At 37.1% G+C, this 27439-nt stretch overlaps 3 protein-coding genes and 1 pseudogene across 4 annotated transcripts in view; all 4 read left to right on the top strand.

Moving 5' to 3' along the window:
• Positions 1-27439, top strand: part of LOC131788457 (uncharacterized) — a 71404-nt gene that overhangs the window by 40565 nt on the left and 3400 nt on the right. The window contains 3 exon segments of the mRNA XM_066168005.1: positions 24665-24688; positions 25086-25379; positions 25749-26042. Of these exon segments, the coding sequence (XP_066024102.1) occupies positions 24665-24688; positions 25086-25379; positions 25749-26042 (612 nt within the window).
• On the top strand, positions 388-13633 carry LOC131798806 (nucleotide-binding oligomerization domain-containing protein 2-like). Its single transcript, XM_066168045.1, has 8 exons — positions 388-517; positions 704-769; positions 2136-2206; positions 5201-5919; positions 6159-6815; positions 7711-7899; positions 9419-9529; positions 11422-13633. The coding sequence occupies exons 4-8, from the start codon at positions 5214-5216 to the stop codon at positions 13428-13430; spliced, it is 3672 nt and encodes a 1223-aa protein (XP_066024142.1). The 5' UTR covers positions 388-517; positions 704-769; positions 2136-2206; positions 5201-5213; the 3' UTR covers positions 13431-13633.
• The window catches only part of LOC131771835 (NACHT, LRR and PYD domains-containing protein 3), a 39334-nt gene continuing 30767 nt past the window's right edge, over positions 18873-27439 (top strand). Inside the window, exon 1 of one of the 2 annotated variants that reach the window (XM_066168026.1) lies at positions 18873-19002. The gene's annotated coding sequence lies outside the window, so the exon portion shown is untranslated. The remainder of the gene's footprint in view (positions 19003-27439) is intronic. The other variant, XM_066168027.1, reaches the window with a different exon arrangement.
• Positions 21345-22090, top strand: LOC131792924 (E3 ubiquitin-protein ligase DZIP3-like; annotated as a pseudogene).

Here is a 27439-nt window from a genome sequence, read left to right as displayed (position 1 = left end):
CCTTTAAAAATTTTTAAAACATAAGACGACGAACGCATCACTCGTCAGTCGTTTTGGCAATAAAATGCTATTTGAAATCTGCCGTGCGTGTCTTGTTAAGATGCGTGACCTGTAGTAAGAGGTGGTAGGAAGTGAATCCCGCGTTGTTGTGTAGAAGCAACTTTAACCAAAACTCGTCTCCAGCTTTAGGAGAAAAAAAGGTTGCTTATTGTTCATGTGAACCTTTACAGAATACCGTTGCAATTTTTTTTTAACGATGTTTCTTTCTGAGGCCGAGAAATGCATTGCAAAGTTAGTTTCATAGCGTGATAGTGTTACTCGTTTTTAGGTGTTATGTTTCATTTGCAAATAATGTTATCTGCGCATGTCATGAACAACTCCCTTCTCTGAGATTGTTAGAATATCTAGCTTTTGTGACTTTCTTCGTTCTCTCGACGGAAGATCAGGAAACAAGGAAACAAATCGCTTTAAACTCACATTGCTTTCCGTGAGAAGAGTTGACCCGAAGAAAGAGCAGGTACAGACAAAATAGTAAAGTTATTCACTCCGTAACTTTAAATTTAACTTCAATAACCCGTTGTTGACTTACGGTATTCCACTCGCGTAAATGCGTATGATTACGAAAATTTTAACACAATCCTTTGAAAATAAGCGTATAGTGAAGATATACTTGATACATAAGCTACTTTTTTTCTCTTTTCAGGACGATTGCGTAGCCTCTTCACGTACCCCGGGTGTAATTATTTCGTTTAAATCACCATTCTGAGAGGTAAGTAGATTCATGAATTATGAATTGATGCGCACTAAAAGGTCACTTAATTTGAATTTCATACTTTAGTAAGGGTCTGTTTTGGACTCAGAACAGCTGTTTTACTTCCAGCAGTCGTTTCTGATCTAGATTAAAGGGACAGGGAAATGCTTTAGTGAAGATTGGAACACGCAATACGTATCAGTCTAGGCGGAAGTTGCTATTTTCGAAGGCGACAGGAAACTGAAAGCGGAAGCCTTAACTCACAGTTCATTTTCCAGTGCTAGAGAACGACTTGCCTTCTCTAATTCAATGAGATGTTTTCCGAGAACTCGAGTTAGGCGTTATTTATCGATGATATTTTTTCAACAAAATTATTGTGCCTTTCAATTCAATCTGATAAACCATAGGACATTTGACCACAAGTAATGTTTGGGACAAATCATGCAGTCTTTATGTGATTAACTTATTTTCCACAAAATGTGACTCTTATTTGATGCATGTAAGCTGATATATCTAATAGTGCTAAAACATAATATTAACAGAGAGGCTTTCATATACAGAAAACCCAAAAGATAGGGAATATTTCCATAACAAATAACCACTGAGGAGGGTGGGATGGAAAGAAAATGGCGAATGAGGTTCAGTGTGCATTGAAGGGGCTATTGAGCATTTGAACTCTAATCCCAAAGCAATCTTTCTTTGTACCTCAGCATATAGCTTTACTTTAGTAGTAACAGGAACCACTGAATAGTCTGCAGATATTAAATTATGCAACAGCCAATTCAAAGCTAAGTTTCCCAAAAACTATTGAAGTTTTGCTTGGCAATTTGTTGAATGACATATTTACATATTAGAGTTCCTCAGTTCCCAGTTCAACCTGCTGTGTTCTAAAAACAGCAAACACATGCAGTATCAATGAATTGAAATATCTGAAGGTTTTACCATTGAGGGATTCCTCTTGGCTGCAATTATTTTCGAACAACCCCTTTTCAGCATGATCGAGTGAAACAGCCTTATGTCGTCTATGTCTTTCAGATTGTCCTAGAGCTTCTTCAGTTCATTACACTTTTCAATAGCAATAATTACTGCCTTAACCCTTTAACTCCCAGATCCAATTTGTTATTCTCCTTACTGTCAGTTATACAATACTTGTAATGTTAGTTCAGAGAATTTAGTATTGGATCAACTAATTATCCCTGAATTAATATTTTTCTTAATTCTTTTCACTTATTTGGTTGATAATGTATTTATATTGTAAGGAGAAATTTGGTCTTGGTCACTCATGGGAGTTAAAGGAATAAATATAGCACCTTAAATGAAATTTTTGTGACGGTCAATATCTCTCACATTTGATTAATATTTATTTTATGTTTTTCTTTTCCAGAAATTATTACATGTCCATCATTTTCTGACTGCTCAAATTGTGATTTTTTGAAGGCAGGAAATCTTAACAGGGTAGGTATATGTGTTTTTTTTTCATTTTTCCCTCTTTAAATATGATACATATATGTAAAGATTTTTTGTCTTACTCTCATGGGAATGAAAATGTTTATGTTGTTATGTGCTATTCTCTTTTTTTCATGAATATCATTTTGCTTTGAATATGAAACATAATGTTAAAGTAGCAAGATGGGTCACTAATTAAATTTGCATCAATCTTTACCCAGTGGTTCAATCCTTTGAATTCATGCTCAGGAGTATAAATTGAATGTTGTCATCCTTCACTAGTGTTTGACACCATTTCTTATTATGTTGCACCTGGCAGCTGAAATGCATCTAATGATTAAAAAGTTGCTTTGGTCGTTACAGGTGTAATGACCAATATAGGATGCAACTGCTCGCTCTAATGCAAGGTTCTGTATTTGTGACCCTCCATATGATTTTTGGGAGAAGGGCAATAGCAAGCTCACAACATGCTTCTACTTAAAAATATTTGTGGTTATAATTATCAACTTCCTGATTAGCAAAAACAAAGTTGGAACATGTGGCTGCGAATGAGTTGCATTGGGATTTAAAGCAGACACTTTAATTACTTTTTTCATGTGGAGGTTACTTTTGATGATGTTTGTAGCATGTTGAAGCACAAATTTTACTCAGTGCTGGAAAAACTGTGACGATTGTGTAAACAATTCAACATGTTCAAGATATTCATAAATTGCCATTACATATAGCTATTAACAGCCAATTTGTTCAGTTTCTGTAAAAGTACATCTCATCAGATGACCAGAGTGACTTGTAGGGGATGATAAAAATAATGAAAACCATCATGGCCCACATCATTTTACAACTGCTTAAATGGTGAAATTTAAAAATTTTTTCATATCCAGCCCAATCATGGATTTTTGGAATAAGGAGACCCTAAATTGTTTAAAAAATAGTAATCTGAAAGTTGACTTTGTGGGAAATGGCTAAGAGAGGCTGTTTATTTTCGTCCAATGAAAAGTGCGTGAAAATAGCTGGCACACTGAAAGATTTAAAATAATTTGAGTAACATGTATTCCTTAAATCTCACCAGAGGAAATTTGAAACTAACAAAACTCAAGACAAAGAAGAACCTGTGGATAGGATATTTTGCAAAATGGATGTACTTCGTAAATGAGAGCTAGTAACATTATTTTGTTATGTCCATATCAAAAAGTCTTTTTTTTTGTTTTCTCTGAAATTAAAAATCAGTTTTTTGTCGGCTTGGCTCCTTTTTTTACTTTTTAGGGGCCTAAACTTGAGTGTTGTAAATTACCAAAACCGTGGAAAACACAAGGGAAAAAAAGCGTACTTTATGTTACAGACATGACATTACAGACATTACATTGTGGACATTATATTATGGACATTATGACTGCATGACTTTTATAATGGTAATTCTTTTGGGAGAAATAAATGCTACATGCATACCAATTTTGTTCAAATTTATCACATCCAAATTTTCAGTGCTTTTAACTAAACACTAATATCAATAACCATAACAACAACTGTACATTAGCAGTAACAATGCAATGCTGACATGAGGAGTATAAATTTTCAAAAAGTTTGAGTCTAAGTGTGAATTAAGTTTACTGGGGGACATTATATTTAGAGTCTGAGTACCCTCTTTTATAATATCTGAAGATAACAAATTAAAATATAACATGCAATGTTTCAGAAATGTAGCTTACAACAAGCAATACTTCAACTTTCAAAGGCCATTGCACTGATGATACTATAGAGAAAGTTGTCAATTCATACAGTTCAGTGCAGTGTAACTTTCCAAAATAGTATCAACTGGCTTATTAACAGTCAATGAATAGTACTCTTACAAAAAGTTCAGAATAATCCAAGTTTCGTAATTAAAGCAGAGTTTAACTACTGCAATCTGCAGTTAGTTTGATCATCTATTTTCAAACATTTTCTTTTCAAAGATATTTAAAAAGCCTCTCAATATGTGGAGCTACAGTAGACTCTTCTCTTGTGGACAATATCAATATTGCTCCTCAGAGGCCAGTTAAATGTTTTGACAACTTGGTGAAGAAATTTGATTTCAACCTCATTATCAGTAACCCTAAGGGCTCTTCCAATGTAAAACTCGGTGTCACTCTAGAAAACTGTACTGTTTCTCAAAAAGCAAGAACTAAAGGACAGCAGAAACATTAGTTAGAGCATGCTCAATAAAATGGAATTGTAAGGAGCATGCTCCATATGGGATACTCCACATACCACAGTTACATGTACACCTAAGTGTGATATTAATGCTTTGGTTATCAGCACAACCAGAAAAGAGAATTAACCTTTAACTCCCAAGATCTAATTGTTAATTCTCCCCTCTTTAGGATACTGGTGAATTGTCAGGGAAGCCTGATGAAATGCAAAGGGGGAGTAGACATCTTTTCTAACCAATGACAGTACCTCTGATCTCCCACAGCACTTCAAAATTGTTATGGGATTTTGTGGGATGTTAGAGGCAGACCTTGTGGGGAAAAATGGAAACTTGTTTTCATCATGGCCATGATAATTTATTTTTCTTCACAGAACAGTACATAGAAAACATAAAATGCTTAGAATAAAGCATTGAAAACTGGTAATATTTGATTGACATGTATATATGGCTCAGAGCCAGAGAGGACACCTTTTTGTTATTTTGACAAATGAAAGCTGTTTGATTAGTTTGATCTCTCAAGAGAAGTTTTTGGATTAGAAATAATCTTTAATGGATAAAAAGATTCTAATTAAAATGAACAGTAGCATGTTTTTTTGTGTGGAAAATCTAAACACATTTAATGAGTCTTTAGAAGAACAGTGCATTTTCTTGAGATTTGTACATTACTCTCAGGGGTTGAAGGGTTTAAAAGGAAGACACATCACACTTGTTTTATAAATTTATCAGGTGATAATAAATTTAATGTTAAGTACGTGGAAAGACATTTTGGCACAGGGAATTTCAAATAATGACTTTTGTGTATGTATTTTTCTTTACAGAAGACAAGTCCTCATGGCTTCTGTCACTCCATCATATTCTTCTTCTAAAGGAACCTCTAATTATGCTCAGCTCTGTCGCCTTCTTGTCCAAGTTGGATCACATGTGCTAAGGGAGATCTTTGACAAGGTATGTCCACCACAAAACCTTTATGCAGTTCTGACAAATCCCACAAACCGTGCCAAATTACAAACACTTCGAAAGAAGAGAGTCCTGAGTACCTCCCAGTGGGAGAAACTGTATTCTGTCGTCAAATCATCAGTTTCATCAGGGAACTTTGACAGCTCCTTACTGCTACTTCTTCTGAGGAATATCTTTGGTCTGACTCTCTCTGCCTCTGGCTGTAATAACCTTCCTCCAAGATCAGACACCTCTCCAGAAGCTGACATCACTCGCATCAAGTTTTTCAGAGACAGAGTTTTCAGTCATGCTGCTAACGCTTCAGTTGATGATCCAACCTTTAGTTTGTACTGGAACAACATCAAAGACACCTTTCTGCGTGTCGGAGGGACCTGCTATGAGGAAGTCATAGATGATCCTACACTCCATTATATGGATGCTGATCTTGAAGAACACTACCAAGAGCTTCTGAGAGAGTGGTTGAAAGATGATGACTGCATCACAGACAAATTGCATGAAGACAAAATTGTGAAAAAGGCCAGGAAGGAAGGGAACATGGAGGATTTCTTTAACATTTTTGAACAAAATTCTTTGGAGAGAGGTGTGTGTAATTTTTTGTTAAAACTGAGGTTTAATAAGTCAATAATGTTAGTCATACTAGATTGATAGATGAAATGAATTTCCTGCAGATTTTTTTTTTCACTTATTCCCTTGATATGTCAACTGTTTCCATAATTTGCTTTTTTTCCTTTATCTTTCTTATCTTTTGATTTCCATTTGGGTAAGCTAAGTAATTGTCACATACAAATGATTAAAAAAAACTGAAATCTTCTTTTTCAGAGACAGTAACAATGCCAGGGGAGAATACATCAGCCCAGACTGGCAATAGCAGCCCACCAAAACTCAGTGTGAAACTTCCAAAGTCGAGTGATCTTCCAACAATTGGTTATCCTTGGGAAATTGTTGAACTGCCAGTTGATATTCTTTTATTAACAGTGGAGGACTGTGAGTTCTTAAGCTGCTTTGCTTACCTGAAGGAACCCTTTAAGAGTTACCACAAAAGTACTGGCTATGTGTACTTTGGGTGCATGGGTGATGATCAAGGAAAGAAAATGAAAATTGCATTGATGAGGTGCTCCAAAGGTCCTGATGTTCCTGGGGGTTCTTTGTCAGTTTCAAAAGATGCCATATTGGTACTTAGACCTAAGGCTATTTTTTCTGTTGGTGCCTGCAGTGGTTTGAACAGTGAAAAAGTCAAGTTAGGAGATGTGGTTGTTTCAGCAAAGCTGATAACAGCTGCACACAAAACTCCCCCCAGCAGAGATATTGATAACCTGATCAAACATGTGGCTGATGGGTGGAAGGCACCTTTAAAAAATGCTGATGAATATAATGCCAAAGTGCACTGTGATGGAGTGGTTCTGAGTATCTCAGAGGCAAACAGAGATATGATTAGGAAACATCCTGAAGCAATTGCAGTTGAAATGGAAGGTGGAGGTGAGAATCATAATAATTCAAATAATTGACAAGTAAAGAATTTTTGCACATGTAGCAAGTGTTTTTAAAAACACTGCTCTGGTATTGTCTCGGCTGGTACAAGAAATAGCATATACCATATAGCATGCCAAATTTGCAGGAATTATATATTGTATATGTATGGTGATTTTATGTTTGGCTGAGCTAGGAAGATTTTTGATGGGTGAAGGTGACAGAGACTTCTTCTGGATAATTAAGTGGAATGTGCTCATCAGGATGTCATGAATTATTTTAAATTTGTCATCTGAAAATGTGGAAAGTATTTTGTTAAATATTTTGGAATAGTATCACAGTCTCTGTTAAACCTGAAACTCCCATGAGTGACCAAGATAGAATTTCTCCTTACAGTATCAATATTTTATCAAGCAGACAAGTAATGGGTAAAGAAAAAAAAGTCAATTAGGGGATTATTGGTTGATCCAAAACCAAATTCTCCTAACTAACAGCTGACAAAAGAATTGTATGACTTACATTAACTCTTTAATTCCCAGAAGTGATTAACATGTAACTTCTCCCTGTAATGTCCATACATTATCCAGCAAACAGGTGGTGAGAACACTGAAACTCATCAGGTACAAGATATTACCTTGATCAAACATCAAATCTCATTACCAATTTACAAGGAAATGTGTAGCAGCTAGAAGGGAGAATTAACAATCAGATCAAAGGGAGTTAAAGGGTTAAAGTTTTCAGTTATACTAACTAAAGTCTTTTTGCAATGTGCATGTTTACAAACAGCTAGAGTGTGAATCTTTGTGAGCTTTTATTGAACAAATATTTTAAGGATGATAAGAAAATAAGCTTAATATAAAGTTAACAGACATGACTGTTTTTTTTGTTTTGTTTTGTTTTTTAGGAGTGTATGCAGCAGCCCATGATTTTAAGACAGAATGGGTGGTAGTCAAAGGCATCAAAGACTTTGTAGATGAAACGCTCTCTTCAAGTAAGAAATGGAATGAAATTGCCTGTGTGATGGCAGCATCTGTTGTGGCCAACATTTTGAATGATCCAAACATATTCCAAGATTGGCCTCATTTTAATGCAGGTATTGCTTCCTGTCTCAATCTTGTCTTTTTACAAGGATAGGTCTGACTTAGATCTAAGTTCCCTCAGCATATTTTTGTATGAATTATAAATCAACATGATTTAATCAGTAATAGTTGACAAAGAGGAAATTAAGTTACCCTTATTTTGAGTTTACATACCAGTAAGTGTCTAAAGGTGATGGGAGGAAAAACTTGTGGTTAAATTGAGTGATGTAATGATGAATGACAATTCACTCCATGAGCCACGTGAACTGGCCTGTTTTCTATAGTTAGCTTGGTTTATGTAACACCACCAAAATATGGAGAATTCAGAGGCTAATGACATCTGCCAAAGTGATTTGAAGTGATTTGATACATGTTCTTGGGCCAATAAGAAACAAATCAAATTGTTTTAAACTAAAAAAATTGATTAATCCAGTACTACATGTGTGACTGTATTTTGATGGTGAAACTATTGGAATGGAAAGGGAGGTGATAAATACCAGCACATATGTTTATGGTTCTGTTTTTTGTTGTTGTTGTTGTTTTTTTTAACCCTTTATGGAACCTGACATGTTAGTAGATTGAGACAAATAAATCAGATTGTAGGTAAATTTCGTAAGAGCTAATGTCAGCATGCATCAAACAAACAGCGGCAAGTCACCCAAATTTGTTTCCCCTCCTTTTGTCCTTTGAATTTCTCTGTCACGCTTGTCACGCACTGATATAATAAGTTAGAGAAGATAAATAAACTGAAACTCAAATCTGACTGGAACGTGGTAGAGCATGATTAACGTGATCATCGAAGCAGCTAATAAAATCATAAATAAACAAGGTAAGAGTGTTATGTTAGACTTTGCACAAATTGTAGTGATTTACGCCAATTAACGGTGGCGACAAGTAGGCGCACCATGTACATTTCATAGTCGCTATCAAGTAAATTGCCGGACTTTGAGTTCGTCTCAAGATAGAACAACACAAATACACAAGGAAATTTTTACAGTAGTTTTATAACCATCCTTTGGTCTTTTAAAAGCTTGAAGCTCAGTAGATTGTGTCATATCAGTCATTGTTAAAACTGTCTTTGTTTTGATGCTACTTTTCGACATAGGAAAAGTATGTCGGACAAAAATATTCACCAAAAAATAAATATTTCTTTGGCAGCTTCAATAACGATAGGGGATTAAGTCTAGATGATAAAACAAAGGCTTATGTTCACAGAAATACCGTAGGTCTAGTACATTCATTACATGAGGTCACATAAGGTCGAAAAATGAGGTCGCTCACCTCATGTGAAAAATTAAGAATTAAACCCAAATGTCCAGACTGTGTTTTCATCGGCAGTATCTTTGTCTGTTCGTGGGTACTCGTGTACAACTGCTGGAGTGCACTTTTGTGATTTCTAAGCGTCTTATTGAGTTTGATCTGTTCAGAATCGAGTAGATATTGACATAGGTATCATTGTTTATCTGCACGTTTATGTGAATTTGTGATGTAAATGTGCTTATGAAATTGCGCTTATCTTTCTTACTAATGCAGATTCGCTGCGTGACCTCAGAGACACAACTGAGAAGATAGAGATTGAAATGAAGGAGGTTAAAGAGACGCTTTGTAGCCTGACGACCACAGTGGAGAAAAGCACAGATGAAGGTTGGTTGCTAGAAATAGCTACTCACAGATAAACTGAACTATCAATAGGGATTCCATTCCGTTAACTTGAGTACACTTTTCAGGTAATGTATTGTTGTAAGAGCACGCCTTGGCTACTAGGTTAAATCTAAATGAAGATACCAGGTAATGTGTGGGATGAATGGGATGGCACGGAATCTCAGGTTACCTCTCAGATTGGATAGCTTTCTGACAGCACTCATACACATTTGGCCGAGAAGGGTTATTACCTTATTTTAGTATTACTTTTGTTAAGGACATAATGAATCTAACTTCCTAATTCGTTAGATTTTACTTGCATATTCTTGAACAGACTAATGCAATCCTTCCTCCACTCAAATTTTTTGTAGAGTATTCCATTTTACATGGAAAAAATTTCTGAATGAGGGCTGTGTTAGTAAAAAGGGGCAGGAGAAGGCGTATGTGGTTATTTTAATTTTCCCGAGCGAAAAAATAAGAACGAAACTTCACAATGCATTGCAGCCGGACCTCTGGTTTGTTCCAGCGTTCTCCTTTTTCTATGATTAAACGACGTGAAAACGAGGGCGGAAAAGCGTTCTTTGTTTTTTTTTTTTAATTAGTTCCTACAATGGTCTTTTTTACCGACAAAAATCTTACTCAGACTATCGACTCTAATGATATAAATATTTATCTCCCGAGTTTCACTATCAGAAACCGCTGTAGCCGAGCCATAAGTTCTTTTCGAATATTGTATAAAATTTAAAAACAACAACAACAGAGGAAGGGAAAAGGATCTATTTAGTTAACTTTTAATGAATAAAGTGACTCTCACTCGGACTAAAATTTCCAATGTTATTCCACGAAAGGGTCTGTTGAGAAAATGATAGGCGAAATGGTAAAGATGGACAGCGAACTGAACCGCAAATTTCGCCGTAGTCAACATGGCCTGTATGTGAGAGAGGGAGAGATCATCCTATGTTAAAGAGATTCAGTTTTTCAATTTAGACAATCTCTGGAGTAATCTCTACGGTGTGCTTTCATTTCCTCCAATTGTTCAAACTTTCACCCGTAATTAGCCTGGAAAACTTTATATTTTGATTAGAGTGGAGAACGAAATAAAACGAAGTACAGTTTTAACGAAAACATTGGCATTAACATTGGCTCGATGTTAGAAATTAACAGAGCAGGTTCCACTGCATTTACAAGCCAAATAGCTTTTGGTCAGTAAATTGACATGAATCATACATTGATACCTTTTTCATCGTCCAAGTAATTTCTTTGGCAGTGGTGTCGTACTCGTTCGCTAATTTAAATTCAGTGCCGAATTCCTAGTAGCATTAGATGTAATCCGCATATTTCTGAATAAAATAACTAAACCCTTCCTACGCTCATATTGTGGAGTATTCAATTCTACATGGGAAAATAGTTGAATGAGGATCGTCTTGAGTAAAATAGGTTCCTAAGGAAAAGACTGTAGGAAAAACCTCCCACTTCATCGCAGGCGAGCCCCCGGTTTTCTGCAGCACTTTTGATGAAACCGCGTGACAAAGAAGGCACAAAGGCGTTGTTTGGTTTCCATTTATTTGTTCGTAGTCTCGGTAAATCCCGAAAAAGCCTTTCTCAGACTACGGCTCCAATGATATGAATATTTATCTCCCGAGTAATTTATTTTACGACAGAGTTTCACTGTCAGCCGAACAAACAGAGTAGGTTTACCTGAATTCATAATCTAAATGGCTTTTAATCAGTAAGCATGAATCATACACTAAAAGCTTTTTGCATCGTCCAAGTAATTTCTTTGGCAACGGTATCGTACTCATTCACTTATTTAAATCCAGTGCCGAATACCAGAGAGGCACCACAATTTTCAATGCTGCATTCATTAGATTTCTTACTTATTTTGCTATTGCTAGGTATTTTTGATCCAACTGAGCTTATCAATGGAATTCGCCAGCTGTACAAGACTCGCGAGGGATGGCTCTCACTATTTCCATGGTGTGAAGAGTTTCAGTTTTTTCTTGGCAATATTTTTACAAGGCTCAAAGTGGTCAGAAGAAAGAAAACGAGAGGAGTAATCACTGACGTATTTGTTGACATGTCGTCAATACTAGACCCGTATGAAGAGTGTTCAGCGCCGAGAACAGTGTTGATTGAAGGAGAACCTGGTATGGGAAAAACCACCTATTGTAAAAAGTACGCCTACGACTGGGCCACAAAACAGCAAGAACCTCGGGGCTGCGGCTCAACAGCATTTAAAGTGGTATTGTTACTGAAATGTCGAGATATCCATTCTGACGTTTGGGAAGCTATTCATGATCAGCTTCTGCCCCGAGACATCGATGAAGAAGTCAAACAACAATTCTTTCATTTTATTCGTGAAAATCAGTCCAGCATTTTATTGATCTTGGATGGATTGGATGAGTTACCGTCCAGTAAATTGTCGATGTTTTCCGAATTAATTGAAGGAAGAGTGCTCCCCGAATGCCACATAGTTGCAACAGCAAGACACGAAGCTGGAAAAGAGGTGAGAAAATGTTGTGACGTGCTGCTTCAGATCGAAGGATTTACTGAAGAGCATGTGAAAGGATTTGTCACCAAGTACTTTAAAGAAAGGACGTATTTAGCCACCAAGCTCTTGCAACGGATGTCGCGAGATAAAAACCTGAGAGAAATAGCGGCCAATCCTCTAAACACAGCACTTCTTTGCCTTTTATGCGAAGAGTTTGAGGGCACATTCCCCGAAAGCAGAGCTCAACTGTACTTGGATATGGTTGAATGTGTTTTGAGAAGATATAGAAAAAAGAAGGGACTACTAGAAACGAGCGAAGACCTGACAAACCATTACAAACCGCAATTGAATCACCTTGGAAAGGTAGCGTTGAATGGTTTACTTGACGATAAGCTGGATTTTAATGAAAGTGAATTGAGAAACCATGCAAAAGACCTGACTGAATTTGGATTTCTGTCAGTGCAGCCTGGTGGCAGCAAACTGAGACAAACACTGCACTATGCCTTCTTACATAAAAGTTTTCAAGAATTCTTTGCAGCATTCTTCATTTCTTCTCAGATTCAAAGCAAGGAAATGAAACCTGAAGAACTAGTTTCCGCAAGGTATTTCATTGAACTTAAACAAATACTTTTGTTTTCGTGTGGAATTTTGGCCATGAAATGCGATGAACAGGTTGTGGCTCTTGTAAAGAGTTTAACAAATGAAGTCAACAAAAATGAAGGCCGTGGTGCAAAAATTGTATTGGAGGCCATCAACGAATGCAAAAGAGAAAAAAGTGATTTTCACTCGCATTTATCGAAGTCGTTTGGAACTGGTTTGAATCTGACCAATTTAAATTTGTCTTACAATGGTATTAGTGCTGCGGGTGCTACATGTATTGCTGAGGCAATCAAAGTGAACAAGACGCTAACCAATTTGGATTTGCGAAGAAATGGTATTGGTGATGGGGGTGCTACATGTATTGCTGAGGCAATCAAAGTGAACAAGACGCTAACCAATTTGGATTTGTCTAGGAATCGTATTAGTGCTGAGGGTGCTACATGTATTGCTGAGGCAATCAAAGTGAACAAGACGCTAACCAATTTGGATTTGTCTAGGAATCGTATTGGTGATGGGGGTGCTACATGTATTGCTGAGGCAATCAAAGTGAACAAGACGCTAACCAATTTGGATTTGTCTTACAATTTTATTAGTGCTGTGGGTGCTACATGTAAGGCAATCAAAGTGAACAAGACGCTAACCAATTTGGATTTGTCTTACAATTTTATTAGTGATTGGGGTGCTACACGTATTGCTGAGGCAATCAAAGTGAACAAGACGCTAACCAATTTGTATTTGTCTGGGAATCTTATTAGTGATGCGGGTGCTATATGTATTGCTGAGGCAATCATAGTCAACAAGACGCTAAATTAAACAAATTTGAAGTAAAAGGGCACTGCCTTTAAAGTAGGCAGGTTTCCTAGAAAATTGAGGGCCGAAGGCCCGAACCTCTAGGGGGGTCCGGGGGCATGCTCCCCCGGGAAATTTTTTAAAAGATAAGTCTCCCAGAAACGCATTTTCCTGCAATCTGGAAAAGAAATCTTGTTGCAATGATGCATACTTAATCAATCGTAATAAAAAAGAATGGTACTCTGGGAGAATTTGTTTATTTCACTGTTGTTTTCGGAGCCTCTTTTTATCCTACAGTTACAAGTTAAAGGCCCATTTTCAACCTTGATGCAACGCCTTTCACTTTTTAGAAGCGCTTGAGGATTCTAAATGAAGACAAAATACTTCCAATAAAAACTGGTATTTTCCAAAGAGAAATATGGAAAAATATCAGACTGCCGGACGTCTAGTTATTTAAAGACCGTGTCCGGTAGTGTCTGGTGAAAATTTTCTTAGTGTCACGCTTGGATCTCTTCGCACTCTGTGTACAAGGCCAGCGAAACGGACAACGTTGGCATTTTTTTCACTTTTTAGAAGCGCTTGAGGATTGTAAATGAAGTTCGAATATTTTCCAATGAAAAATTAGTATATTTCAAAGAGAAATATGGAGTTATTTCAGCCGTAACAAGCGCTTGGATGACTTCGTACTCTGTGCAAAATGCAGACTACGGACCGCAGACCGGGTACAAAATGCAGACTGAGAATTTGTACTGTTTTTTCGTCTGATACGTGATAACATGGCATCTTACAACTTACCGAGCGTCACGCAAGTGCTTTTCCGCGATCATCTTTCGCGATTATTTGCACTATTGTGGAATATTCCTTGCCTGTCTCTTGATCACAATCGTTCTTAATTTTTTTCAAGCCTCGTTTAGTATTCTCATTTTCCGCGCGAGTTGGTTGGCGTGATGTCTTTACAGAATTTACCAACTTACTAAAAGTAGATGTGGATGTAAATGGATGCCACTATTGAATATTTAACCTGCGCAATATTCGAGAAATTCATCTTTTTAACGGATATGTGTTCATTTTTCTGACAAAAATGCGAACCAAGACCAGAACTTTTCTTTCGACTTGATATATTTTCAACGTTCAGAAGTGTACACATACTGATTTCCCCTTAGTGTCTTATATTGTCATTGGTTTTCATGAGAAACCGGAGAATCATAGGGAAAAGCGAAGCGTTGCCCTCGTGACTGGCCATTTGTTAACTTTTTTGGTGGTTTTATCTCTCGTTGGTTTGGTGACTACGCAAATATTAATATGTGAAAATCAGATTAGATGAAGACTTGAAATTCTATTAGGAACGATTGTGGCCGCTTTGTTAAAAATCAAATGCAATGGCCGCTTTGTTTAAAACAAAAGAGATCAAGAAACGGGCAAGGAATATTTAATAGATAATTATTGCGGCAGTCAGCGTTATGAGATATATTGCAGCCAACTGAGGGCGTAGTCTGCCTAATGACCTCTGCCCATCCCACCTCCAGCCCACACAAACTTTTTTCCGATCCCCATCACTACCAATGCACAAGTTTTCTTATCACACAACTGCCCAAAAATAAAAGAAAATTTATTCCAAAAGTCTTGAAAGTTCACATAAACCGAATTCATCTGCACCTATATTCAGCAAGTCCAAGAAATCAATTCAAACCTAAGCCATAACATGAATGAGCTGGCTCCAAGCAAGAGCCCTTTGATTTTCATTACTTCAAAGTTTCGTGCGTCTCTCTTTCATTAAAAACCAAGACAAAAAACATTCATAGGCATTGTTTTTTTATTTCTGTTGCGAGCTGCAGAGCCATTCAATGAAATTTGATCACTGAAAGCTTCCTGAACGGGAGGTTTGTGGGGTGGGGGGGGGGGAATTGACAATAGGGGGGAGGTGGGGACACAATAGGGGCGAGGTAAACAAAGTTGTTGTGGATAACTCTAAAATGGTAATGTGTGCCGGCGGATGCCTACTTCCGCAAAGGCCTAGTACTTAATGACGAGTCAGAAGAGCCCCAGATATGAAGGGATGATTGTCGATTTCCTACCTGTTTCAAGACCTTGGGGAAATTAGCTGGCTGCAGGAAGATCAGGATTGGCACCAATTATAAATTCTTTCATCGAAAGATTGCTGGATAGAACTTGGTCCAACAGACTGTAAACAACTCTTATAAAAATTTCTTACAAAGAAGCTCTCTTAAATATAGAGCTAATAAAGTGTTTTCACTTATCATGTTTATTCGATTAGACGCCGCCGGCGTTTATTAAAATTTTCGTGATTCAAGTGCGATGTTTATTCGAGGGCGGCGTTTATTTAAAATTCAATTTACTTTTTGCAAACAATAGTATGGTAACTGACCATTTTAATTGTAAAAAACAAAAACACGTTCTAGTGCTTGTCCTCAATTTCACAATCTGCGTGTTAATACTACTGCAATACTTAATGTGAAATAAAGTGAACATAGTTCACCCAATTTCAATGTCTCTGTCCTCTTCATGATCCGAATCGAAAAGATATAATGACGGATGTGCTCTCTCAAAATCAGAACCGGTACATTCAAAGGGATTTGTGCCTTGCTTACTCAGAACTTGCAACTGCGATAGAAGCAATAATCGTGCACTGCCACAAGGCTGTCGTTCCTTGGGGCAGTGAATCATGTCGTCCACGGGAAGGTTCAACATGCAGCTCGAGAGAGTTTTTTTTATTACCTCTGTGGGTAGCTCTGCTCAAGAATCAAGAATTCACTCCAAAATGGTACTTTTCGGGGATAATTTCAAATTTCAGCAGCTGTTTCTTCGTGAATTCCCACGGTACCCAGCCAATCATTCCTTTTAAGTGCAAGTGGCCTTGAACGGCTTGTTCCAAGAAACGTCCGGTGCCTGGATATACTTGGTGGACCCTTCTGGCACTATTACTTGATCGATTTTTTTTCCGACTGCAATACGTAAGCAATACTATCTTCAGTTTTGCAGTCGAAGAAGTTCCAGGCTAATAGTAATCAACCACCAACCTGTATTTCATTGCCCTAGGGCCTGTTTACATGAATGTGGGGGACCCCAGGTAGGTGAGGTGACCCGCCTAACCGTGGGCTAAAAATAGCCAGCGTTTACATACAATCTTACAACCCCGGGATGCCAGGATGAAGTTTCTCGAGGTTGTTATCACACTTGCAATTAAGGAGTTTAAGATGTCACTAGGACGTGTCGTAAAAACATTGCAGAAAAAACGTAATTAATTTTCCTCTAAGATTTTGGCCAATAGCTCGATGCGTTAACCGTTTCTGACAGTACAACGTCTTTACTTTGGCATAACGGGTGAATGTAGTGTTGAGTTAAAAGTAAAAACGTGACTAAATCGCTGTCGAAGTTTTATTGCTAAGTGGATGTAAAAATTGATGTTTTAACGTTTTAGCTCTGCATGGGAAGACCAAGAAATGTACAAAGTCTTAACACATTCGTGTTTCGCTGTTGTTTTCCTTATTTGATCCTTTTGTAACATGAACGGCGCCCCGCGTGGGCGGGTTAACCGACCTTGAGACGTTTACATGGCAATGTTGCCCCCTTGCTGACAGGGTTACCCTACCCTGTAGACTGTGCAACCCGCCTAGACGGGTCGCCCCACCTATCATGTCAACGTGATCAAGATGAAATAATAGATTATATGGACAGGCGGGTTACCCAGCCAGGCGGGTTACTTCACCTATCTGGGGCTCCCCATCTCCTTGAAAACAGGCCCTCAGTAGTCATCGGTCTGCTTTTTTGAGTCTATTATTCGAATAAGAGTCGCGTAATGACTTGGCATTTATTCGGGGGCGGCGTTTATCAATATTTTTGCTTTAAAATACGGCAGTTACTCGAGGGTGTTTCATCGAATATAACGTAAACCGACATCTCCGAACTCATATAATGCTCATAAAAAATTGATCGATTCTAAAATAGAACAGGACAGTTGTAAATGCATTGTGACCCTCTCGATGAGCAGTTTGGTGTACAGTTAAACATGATTTATTTCTGTGTGATTTGTTGAGGACCGACATCTTCAATGTACCAATCTCAATCAGCGAAATAGACCAGTTTGTGCGCACGTATACACTATAGTACATGAAGAAGCCTAGAACTTAAGAGAAGTCAGTAATTTTCAAGAATCCGGCGACACAAGCAAAAATTCAACTTTTTTTTTATTTGCTCCAAAAGACCCTTTTGGTGAATTGTTTTCAAAAATAATATTCAAAAGTTCCAGCGAGTTTTTATTTTGGCAAAAAATACGAAAGTTCGAAATCGGAGAAAACGTACCTAATTTGCATAATTTATATCGGGCTTTCAGTGCATTTTCACAACGCTCGTACTAGACAACGAAAAATTATCTTGGATTCATTTTTTTCATCCCTTGGAATAGCTCTCCAACTATATTTCCTCTCCAACTAAACTTTCTTTCGTTTGCAACCACCCGCGTAAAGTACATTATATTTTGTATTCCGTTTGTACGCTGAATTTTGCCATATTTCAGACGACCATAACATCGGGGGTATACGAATGTACATAAAATAAAAGAGCTCTTTTCAACGAGCAATTCTTCATGTTTATCATGTAAAAACATTATTTTTGGCCCGTGAAAAGCGAGCGCGCCAGACCAAAATATACAGCGTGCATTTTCACGGAGTTCGGCTATTTTCTTTGCTGTATTCCTATTGCAAATCACACGCTATTGGGACAAAACTCGAAGTGTTTGGTCTCTACTTCTGTTTTGATTCATTTAAATCTATCAATTTTAACTTAAAAATTACCCTACCTTTATTGTTAAGGGAACAAACCACCGTTTTAGGTAAAGTTTTTGAGTTTATTTTTCTCGAGTGCTAAATAAACAAATCGCTGTTTATAAAGATACCAACTCTGTCGACGTGTTTTTGGCTGAAATTGGCCCGTCGCTTATATTGTTCTTTAATTTATAATCTATTCCACTGGCATAATTTTAGAGCAAATTACAGGTAACTATAAATGTTGTTGTAAATACGTGAGTGTGAGCTAGATGAAATCTTCGTACACATAAAATGTTCGAAACATGTAGCTGTCGCAAGAAAATACTTGCTTGTGCCTGAACCTCGTGTATACATTCGGTGTTTTCCTCGGTTGCTTTTATAGATTTCTACTAATGTCACTGTAATGAAAATAGCATGTTTGTGTAGTCCAGCTGTTTAGATACATTTTCAAATTAACTCTAGGTTGGAATTCTATTTGAAAAGATTGTCGAAGAAATCTGAGAAATAATGCAACATATTCCATCTCAGACACTGATTCATGGATTACCGTAGTAGACCACTTTCTAACCCTACCGAGAAATTATTCTCATGCAACATATAGAGAGATGAGGAAGCGGAAATAGAAATGACCGGAAGTCAGATTAAACAAGAAGCCCCGGAAACTAACACTTTCAAAATGGCTGAAATAGAGGCAGATGATCAGTGAAGTTTGAGAAGCACTATGCAAGGTGCACGGATTTGGCTGCCCAACATGGTTGATTTCTACTTCGAGAGACTTACTTTACGTTGTTAAGCAGACGATTCTCGCCAAGGTAGAGTCATTGATTTACCATATACTTTTCACCTCGATTCCTGAAACTACTAGCGAGGAAATAGTGTCTTTAATTACTGCCAAATTGTTAAACTACGTAGCTTAGTGCTTCGGTCAGCACTTCCCGTTTGTTGGAAAACAGGTGCATATTTTCGAATCCATTGGGAATTGTAATAGTTGATATGTCTACATTCACCAGTTTTTGAGGTTGAATCGTTATTTGTTTCCATATTGCTTAATTTGGTTGGATTCGCTAGGCTGGATTTAAACATGTTAGAGTTGGTCTCTTGGAACTAAAGACGTGTACGAAAAACATGCTTATCATCGGACAAATTTTCGGAAAATTTTCAGGCTTTGACGGGCAACGAACTACTGACTTTGGATGCCAGCATCGATAGAAAATTTATACAACTCAGAAAGTAGTTTGGATTCGATCCACAAATAATGCAGTTGCAGTTTTACAATTCCTGCGAGGTTAAACTGAATATGCATCGTGTGAAAGAAATGTTATTGATCTTCCCTTGCGCGTAAGTTTAATGTGGATTCTCTCTATATACGAAAGCTAATCAAGCTGCCTCACAACAGATGATGTTTGTTTCTGCTAACTTCAACTTGAAAACTTTGAACATTGAGCATTTCAGCATGAAAGTTGTGTAGTCACGAACAATATTTATCAAGGAGATAACTTTCATGGAATCAGAAACAAAACATTGATATTTCTTTATTTACACTATGAAAACGGCAAGTGATTGAATCTTTGCTGTCAGTGAATATACCTACAGTCTTTGAAATGGAATATATGCAGACCAACAAAGAAACCTTTGTAACACTTTTCTTCTTATTGCGGCATATGCTACATTGCTTGCCCAAAAAAGTAATTGTTTTGAGTTTATTATCAAAGGGGATAAACCATCTAATTAGTTATTGTATTAAGAGCATGTGAATGTGGCTTGTAAAAAATTTGCAAAAATTTTGCAATTTCCAATTTTTGGCAGCAGTCGCAACTAACCAGTATCCTGTGACCAAAACTTCATTGATTGACACATACATCAATCACAAACCCATCTCCCTCTATTGAAAGACAAAGAAAAATTCTTGCACAAATTACTGGGAAAGAATGGATCATTTTCAAATGATTATCTTCACAGCTTTCAGGTTTTAATGGAATCTTGCATTTCTTTCAGAGCAAAACAACAAGGCAATTTTTTTCACATTGTTGGTAGCCACTATCAGCAGGCTTCTATTCAGCTACTTTCAGCTTTTAGACATAGAAGGCAAATACTTTGCACAAATAGAGCTTGCTTTTGAAACTGTTGTTGGTTGAGGTCTCTGCATCTGGTGGAGTGATGGTTTTGAGATTGAGACCATGTATTGTGTCTTGCCATTGCATGCCCCGAATTACACTAGCAGACCACAGTGTATTTTTCCAGCTTAAATTTTATCTAGACATGTCTTACGTACAATGACGGCTAAATGGTTAAAAAAAAAAGTGAGATACTTTGGTATGCCAAAATTTGGAAGCCTCCGAGGCAGGACATGGCTCTTTTGAAGATTAGCAGAATTTTGGTGATCTGCAAAAATTTGGCAAGTTTTTAAAATTGAGGGTTGTACTTATTTTATGCAACTTGTTGACAGATTTTTTACTTAAACAAACAAAAAAAGCTCTAGTGTGACCTAGGCCTATATATAATAAGAAAGGAGTGTGATCTTAGGAGAGCACCATACTATTTTTTGTCAGTGATGAACATTGCCATTTACTAACAACAGTGGAAGACATATTGTGACCTTATGGTCATCGTTCTGGACTTTGGTACCAGAGGTCTGGGTTCAAGACCTGGCTGAGTCAATGTGTTTTGTTCTTGGGCAGGACACTTTACTCTCCCCTTGCCTCACTTCTTTAGACGAACAGTACATTTTCTTGAGATTTGTACATTACTGTGTGGGTTTTACAGAATTGTGTGTGTTCCTCCTGCCCCATCTGCCTTTTTAACCCTTAAACCCCCAAAGACATTGGTATTCATATTCTCCACACTGTTCTCTTTACATTTCCTATGGAACAGACAAGGAGAATTTGTTTGACAATCAGGAACTTCTTAAATTGGTGATCATTTCCTTTATTCTTGTGACCTCTACATTTGATTCATGAGTGATACTGTGAGGAGAAATTAGAAGCCAATCACTCTTAGGGGTTGAAGGGTTAAAATGGAAGACACATCACTCTTGTTGTATTAATTTGTTGGGTGATAATAAATTTAATGTTAAGTACGTGGAAGGAAATTTTGGCAGCAGGAAGTTCAAATAATGACTTTTGTGTGTATTTTTCTTTACAGAAGACATGTCTCCATGGCTTCTGCCACTCCATCATATCCTTCTACAAAAGGAACCTCTAACTATGCCCAGCTGTGTCGCCTTCTTGTTGAAGTAGGATCACATGTTCTAAGAGAAGTTCTTTGACAGGGTATGTCCACCAGAAAACCTTCAGGCAGTTCTGACAAATCCCACAAACCGTGCCAAATTACAAACACTTCGAAAGAAGGGAGTCCTGAGTACCTCCCAGTGGGAGAAACTGTATTCTGTCGTCAAATCATCAGTTTCATCAGGGAACTTTGACAGCTCCCTGCTGCTACTTCTTCTGAGAAATATCCTAGGTCTGACTCTCCCTGCCTCTGGCTGTAATAACCTTCCTCCAAGATCAGACACCTCTCCAGAAGCTAACATCACTCGCATCAAGTTTTTCAGGGACAGAGTTTTCAGTCATGCCGCTAATGCTTCAGTTGATGATGAAACCTTTAGTTTGTACTGGAACAACATCTAAGACACCTTTCTGTGTATTGGAGGGACCCGCTATGAGGAAGTCATAGATGATCCTACACTCCATTGTATGGATGCCGATCTTGAAGAACACTAGCTACCGAGAGCTTCTGAGAGAGTGGTTGAAAGGTAATGACTGCATCACAGAAAAATTGCATGAAGACAAAATTGTGATAAAGGCGAGGGAGGGAGGGAACATGGAGGATTCATTTGACATTTCTGAACAAAATTCATGTGTGAGAGGTGTGTGTAATGTTTTGTTAAACCTGAGTTTTTAATAAAAATAAAACTTTGTAGAGTCAATAATGTAAGTTGATCATACTAGATCATTAGATGATATGAATTTCCTGCAGATTTATTTTAAAAGTCACAATTATGCTTAATTGAAGTTGTGAATCTTTATTCTCCTGACATGTTAAATGTAACCATAATTTGCTTTTTTTTCATCTTTCTTATCCGAAAAAAAACTACAACCTTCTTCCTCAGGGACAGCAATAATGCTAGGGGAAAATACATCAGCACAGACTGGCAATAGCAGCCCACCAGAGCTCAGTGTGAAACTTCCAGAGTTGAGTGATCTTCGCACAATCTTTAATCCTTGGAAAACTGTTGAACTTCCTGTTGATGTTCTTTTATTAACTGTGGAGGACTGTGAGTTCTTAAGCTGCTTTGCATACCTGAAGGAACCCTTTAAGAGTTACCACATCAGTACTGGCCCTGTGTACTTTGGGTGCATGGATAATGATCAAGGAAAGAAGACAAAAATTGCTTTGATGAGGTGCTCCAAAGGTCCTGATGTTCCTGGGGGTTCCTTGTCTGTTTCAAAAGATGCCATCTTGCTACTGAGACCTAAGGCTATATTTTCTGTTGGTGCCTGCAGTGGTTTGAACAGCAAAAAGGTCAAGTTAGGAGATGTAGTTGTTTCAGCAAAGCTGATAACAGCCACACACAAAACTCCCCCCAGCAGAGATATTGGAAACCTGATCAAACATGTGGCTGATGGGTGGAAGGCACCTTTACAAAATGCAGATGAATATAATGCCAAAGTGCATGGTGATTGAGTGGTTCTGAGTATCTCAGAGGCCAACAGAGATAAAATTTGCCAATTTCCTGAAGCAATTGCAGTTGAAATGGAAGGTGGAGGTAAGAATTGTAATAATTCAAATAATTGATGAGCCAAGAATGTTTTCACTCAAAGGAAGTGTTTTGAAAAACACTGCTCTGGTATTATCCCTGCTGGTCCAAGAAATAGCATATACTATACAGCATGCCAAATTTGCAGGAATTATATAGTGTGTATTTAAAGTGATTTTATGTTTGGCTGGGGTAGGAAGATTTTTTGCATGTGAAGGTGACTGAGATGTACTGTGGATAACTACAATGAATGTGCTCCTTCAGGATGTCATGAATTGTTTTAAATTTGTCATCTGAAAAATGTAGAAAGTATCTTGTTAAATAGTTTGAGAGTTGAGGAATAGTATCACAGTCCCTGACTTAACCCTGAAACTTCCATGAGTGACCAAGACAGAGTTTCTCATCACAGTATTAATATGATAACAAGCAGACAATTAAAGGGAGAAGAGAAAGAAAATGTCAATTAGGGGATTATTGGTTGATCCAAAACCAAATTCTCCTAACTAACATCATAGGAATTGTATGACAGATATTAAAGAGAATTACTGAAGTGATCTTAGGTGTGTAAGGGTTAACTCTATCTGACAGAAGTTTGTCTTTTGAGAAATGTTGAAAGTTACTTATGAAACAAGCTGAAGCCTGAAGAATAATTTTTACAGTCTCAGTGTACAATTTTTTTTAAAGTACTAGTTGAAAAAGAATAGATTTCAGTACTAACTAACGTCTTTGTGGAATGTGCATGTTTACAAACAGGTAGAGTGTGAGATTCGATTGAACAATTATTTTAAGGATGCTAAGAAAATAAGCTTAATACATAGCTAACAGACATGAGTGTTTTTTTTTTCCAGGAGTGTATGCGGCAGCCCATGATTTTAAGACAGAATGGGTGGTAGTCAAGGGCATCAAAGACTTTGCAGATGAAACGCAGTCTTCAAGTAAGTAATGGAAACAAATTGCCTGTGTGATGGCAGCATCTGTTGTGGCACACATTTTAAACAATCCAGTCATATTCCAAGATTGGCCTCACTTTAATGCAGGTATTGCTTCCTGTCTCAATGCTCTCTTTTTACAAGGATAGGTCTGACTAAGATCTAAGTTCCCTCAGCATATTCTTGTATGGATTATAAATCAAGATGAGTTAATTATTCTGTAATAGTTCACAGATTAGAAATTAATTATAAGTTACCCTTATTTTGAGTTTACATACCTGTAGGTTTAACAAGGCCTCTTATGGTGGTGGGAGAAAAAAACTTGTGTTTAAATCAAATGATGTAACGATGAATAACAATTCACTCCATGAGCCAGGCGAACTTACCTGTATTCTATAATTAGCTTGGTTTATGCAACACAACCAAAATATGGAAAATTCAGTAGCTAATGACATTTGCCAAAGTGATTTGAAGTACTGAAATTTGATATATGTTCCTGGGCCAATAAGCAACACATCAAATTGTTTTAAACTGAAAAAATAGATTCATCAAGTACTGCATGTGTGTCTGTATTTTGATGTGAAAACTATTGGAATGGAAAGGGAAGTGATAAATGCCAGCACACATCTTTATGGTTCTGTTTCTTTGTTGTTGTTGTTTTTTTACCCTTTTTTGGAATCTGACATAATATAGTTTGAGATGAATGAATCAGATTGTAAATAAATTTCTCAGGTAAATTGGTTTAAAGAGACAACATTAATTTTTTTTTTATATTATTATTTCATTTAGGTGCCAATGAATTATCCTCTCAAGGTAAGTCCAACATGTTTTGATGAATGAAATACTTTGTGTTATTACGTCCATAACTTATCAACCTGACAGGTGGTAACTAGTTGTAGTAAGGGTTGAGTACAATTTATTTCCTTGATATAGAAGGTAATAAGTGTTCTGAGATAATTTGTGAACATGCATTGTATAGAGAATGATAATAGTACTACAGACAATGTTTGTTAGGATAGTGATATCTGTGATAATGATAGTAATAATAACAATAATAATGATAATAATAATAATAGCTGATGATTAACAGTGAACTTATATACGACTGTTTTAACTCTCATCATCAGTTCCATTCATATTATTTGTTGAAGTGATTAAACTGACATGTATTATTAGAGACAGAGTTTAAAAGAAGCATCATTTTAAACAGGTTTACCTGAGAAACCAACCATCACAAATACAGAAACAGAAGTTGACAAGGATTTCATTGTTACCTGGTCAGAAGCTGAGGCCAACAGCAGTAATTGCAGCGTTAAATACCGTCTGGAATGGAGGAAACAACCCGTGACAGGATCCACAGAAATGGTTCAACGAGAAAATATTGTGGAAACTCACCTCAAGATTACTGGTCTTGAGTATGACACAGAGTATGAAGTGAAACTGTTTGCTGTCAACGAACAAGGAGACAGTGAGCCAGATGTCAGAACATTTAAGACAAAGAGTGGTATGTACCTTTATTTAGACTTCTCACTTTACTTTTGGTGTAATTGTTTGAAATGAAATAAGAGAAATACTGTCGGGTCCCAAATACAGGAGTAATATTGCTTGTAAGGGGAGGAGGATTGTGAAACTTTCTGACAACATGTATAGGTTTAATACTCATGTTGCAGCTCTCATATGAGAAAAAAATAATCATTTGCCCAACATTTTTTTACAATCGTCATTTTTGATTCGGTCGTAAATTACATTGATAAGAGTTGTTCATCAATGTTTTATTAACCTTTCTTATTATATCAATATGTTTAGTTTTAGTAACAAAAAATATTTCACAGTTTTTAGAGACAAAGTTAAAAAGAAGCATCATTTTGAACAGGTTTACCTGAGAAACCAACCATCACAAATACAGAAATAGAAGTTGACAAGGATTTCATAGTTAACTGGTCAGAATCTGAGGCTAACAGCAGCAATTGCAGCAATAAATACCGTGTTGAATGGAGGAAACAACCCATGACAGCATCCACAGAAATCTTTCATCATGGAAATATTGTTGAAACTCGCTACACGATAACCGGTCTTGAGTATGACACAGAGTATGAAGTGAAACTGTTTGCTGTCAACAAACAAGGAGACAGTGAGCCAGATGTCAGAAGATTTAAGACAAAGAGTGGTATGTACCTTTATTTAAGACTTCTCACTTAACTTTTGGTAGAACTGTTTAAAATCAAATTTTAAAAAAACTAATACTATTACTATTAACATAAAAGCAGCAACTGCTGCTTGTAAATGTTCCATTGACCCCTTTTCAGCAAGAAGTAGAACTTGTTAAAAAAAAAAAGCAACGAAGGATGCTTCTAATAGCTTTACTGGCCCTCCTTAATACTCATGCTGCAGCTCTCGTATAAGATAAAAATAATATTTGCCAAACATTTTTTATTATCTTCACCATTGATTTAGTCGTACGTCATTGATAAGATAAAGAGTAGATCATCAATGTTTTATTAACCTATTTTTATTATACCAATATGTTTAATTTTATTTAGTTGCTATTGATTGCCAGTCAACTATTTGGTAATGCATACCTCTGGAAACAAACAATTCAATGATCATTGTATGGAATTAAAAATTTCGTGTCTGTGTATTTTGATCCACATATTGCAACCAAATTTGCTTTATTCTATGCTAACTTCTAATTTCTGTCCAAGTCATTATATACTTTTTGTCGTTGTTGATGTTGCGGTTCTTTCCCTGAATAAATGATTTTATCACAGAGAGGTTAGTTAATAACTTGCAGATCAAGAATCATTCTTCCTCCTGACGTTTTTGCATTCTTTGCCACTGAGTGCTATTCTTCTTGTGCGACTTGAGATCTGCAATGAACATTTACCTTTTGGATGACTTGGCTGTTGCGGGCGCTCTATAAGCAAGTGTAGGGAGGGGATTCAGAAATTTGTGATTGAGGAAGGGGGGTTGTCAAAAATTACTCCTCGATCTACCCTCTCCCATCCCCTCCACCCATCCAATCGAGCTTACTTGGGGCATTCGGATGCGCAACTGTTTTTTTAGCTTGACTTTGGCCTAAACTAGATAGGACTGGAAACGATTGGCACAACAATCGTCGTGTTTCGACACATGATTAAGTAAATCTTTCTCTAAGAGCCATGGACTGTTCTTATTCCAACAAAGGAAGCAGAAAATACTCTGCGCCAAAGCTCTATCTTTTCATCTCTATTTTGTTGCACAGAAGAAAAGCGAACTCGTTTTTTAGAATCCAGTGATATTAAAAGCTTGTTGCACATACACATCCGCCATCAGATCAACACTGGCTTTTTTGCGAGCGGTTCTCTTGCGATCTAAAGAATTAACGGAAGGGTTATAGAATAAATAAACCCTTTTCTGGCTTGCTTGTATGTCGGCTGATAATGTTCTTGGCTGTAATTTTTTCCCTATGATTTTACAGGTGGCTTGGAAGCTTCGCTTTTAGGCCAATTATTCATTTTTAGGACAATCTCTCAGTCGTGGACATTATTAGCTGACATACTAGCCAACCAAGAGGCTTTTTTTACT

This window comes from Pocillopora verrucosa, chromosome 6, assembly GCF_036669915.1.
Source record: "Pocillopora verrucosa isolate sample1 chromosome 6, ASM3666991v2, whole genome shotgun sequence".
NCBI classification, from domain to species: Eukaryota; Metazoa; Cnidaria; class Anthozoa; order Scleractinia; family Pocilloporidae; genus Pocillopora; species Pocillopora verrucosa.
Note: the sequence above shows the minus strand (reverse complement) of the source record. Positions and strands in the feature narration are given on the sequence as shown.

Coding starts and splice junctions, on each gene's coding strand:
- LOC131798806 (XM_066168045.1), top strand. CDS start 5,214: ATGGCTTCTGTCACTCCATCATATTCTTCTTCTAAAGGAACCTCTAAT. Junction 6,816..7,710: donor AGTTGAAATGGAAGGTGGAG/GTGAGAATCATA, acceptor TTTGTTTTTTAG/GAGTGTATGCAGCAGCCCAT. Junction 7,900..9,418: donor TTGGCCTCATTTTAATGCAG/GTATTGCTTCCT, acceptor TTACTAATGCAG/ATTCGCTGCGTGACCTCAGA.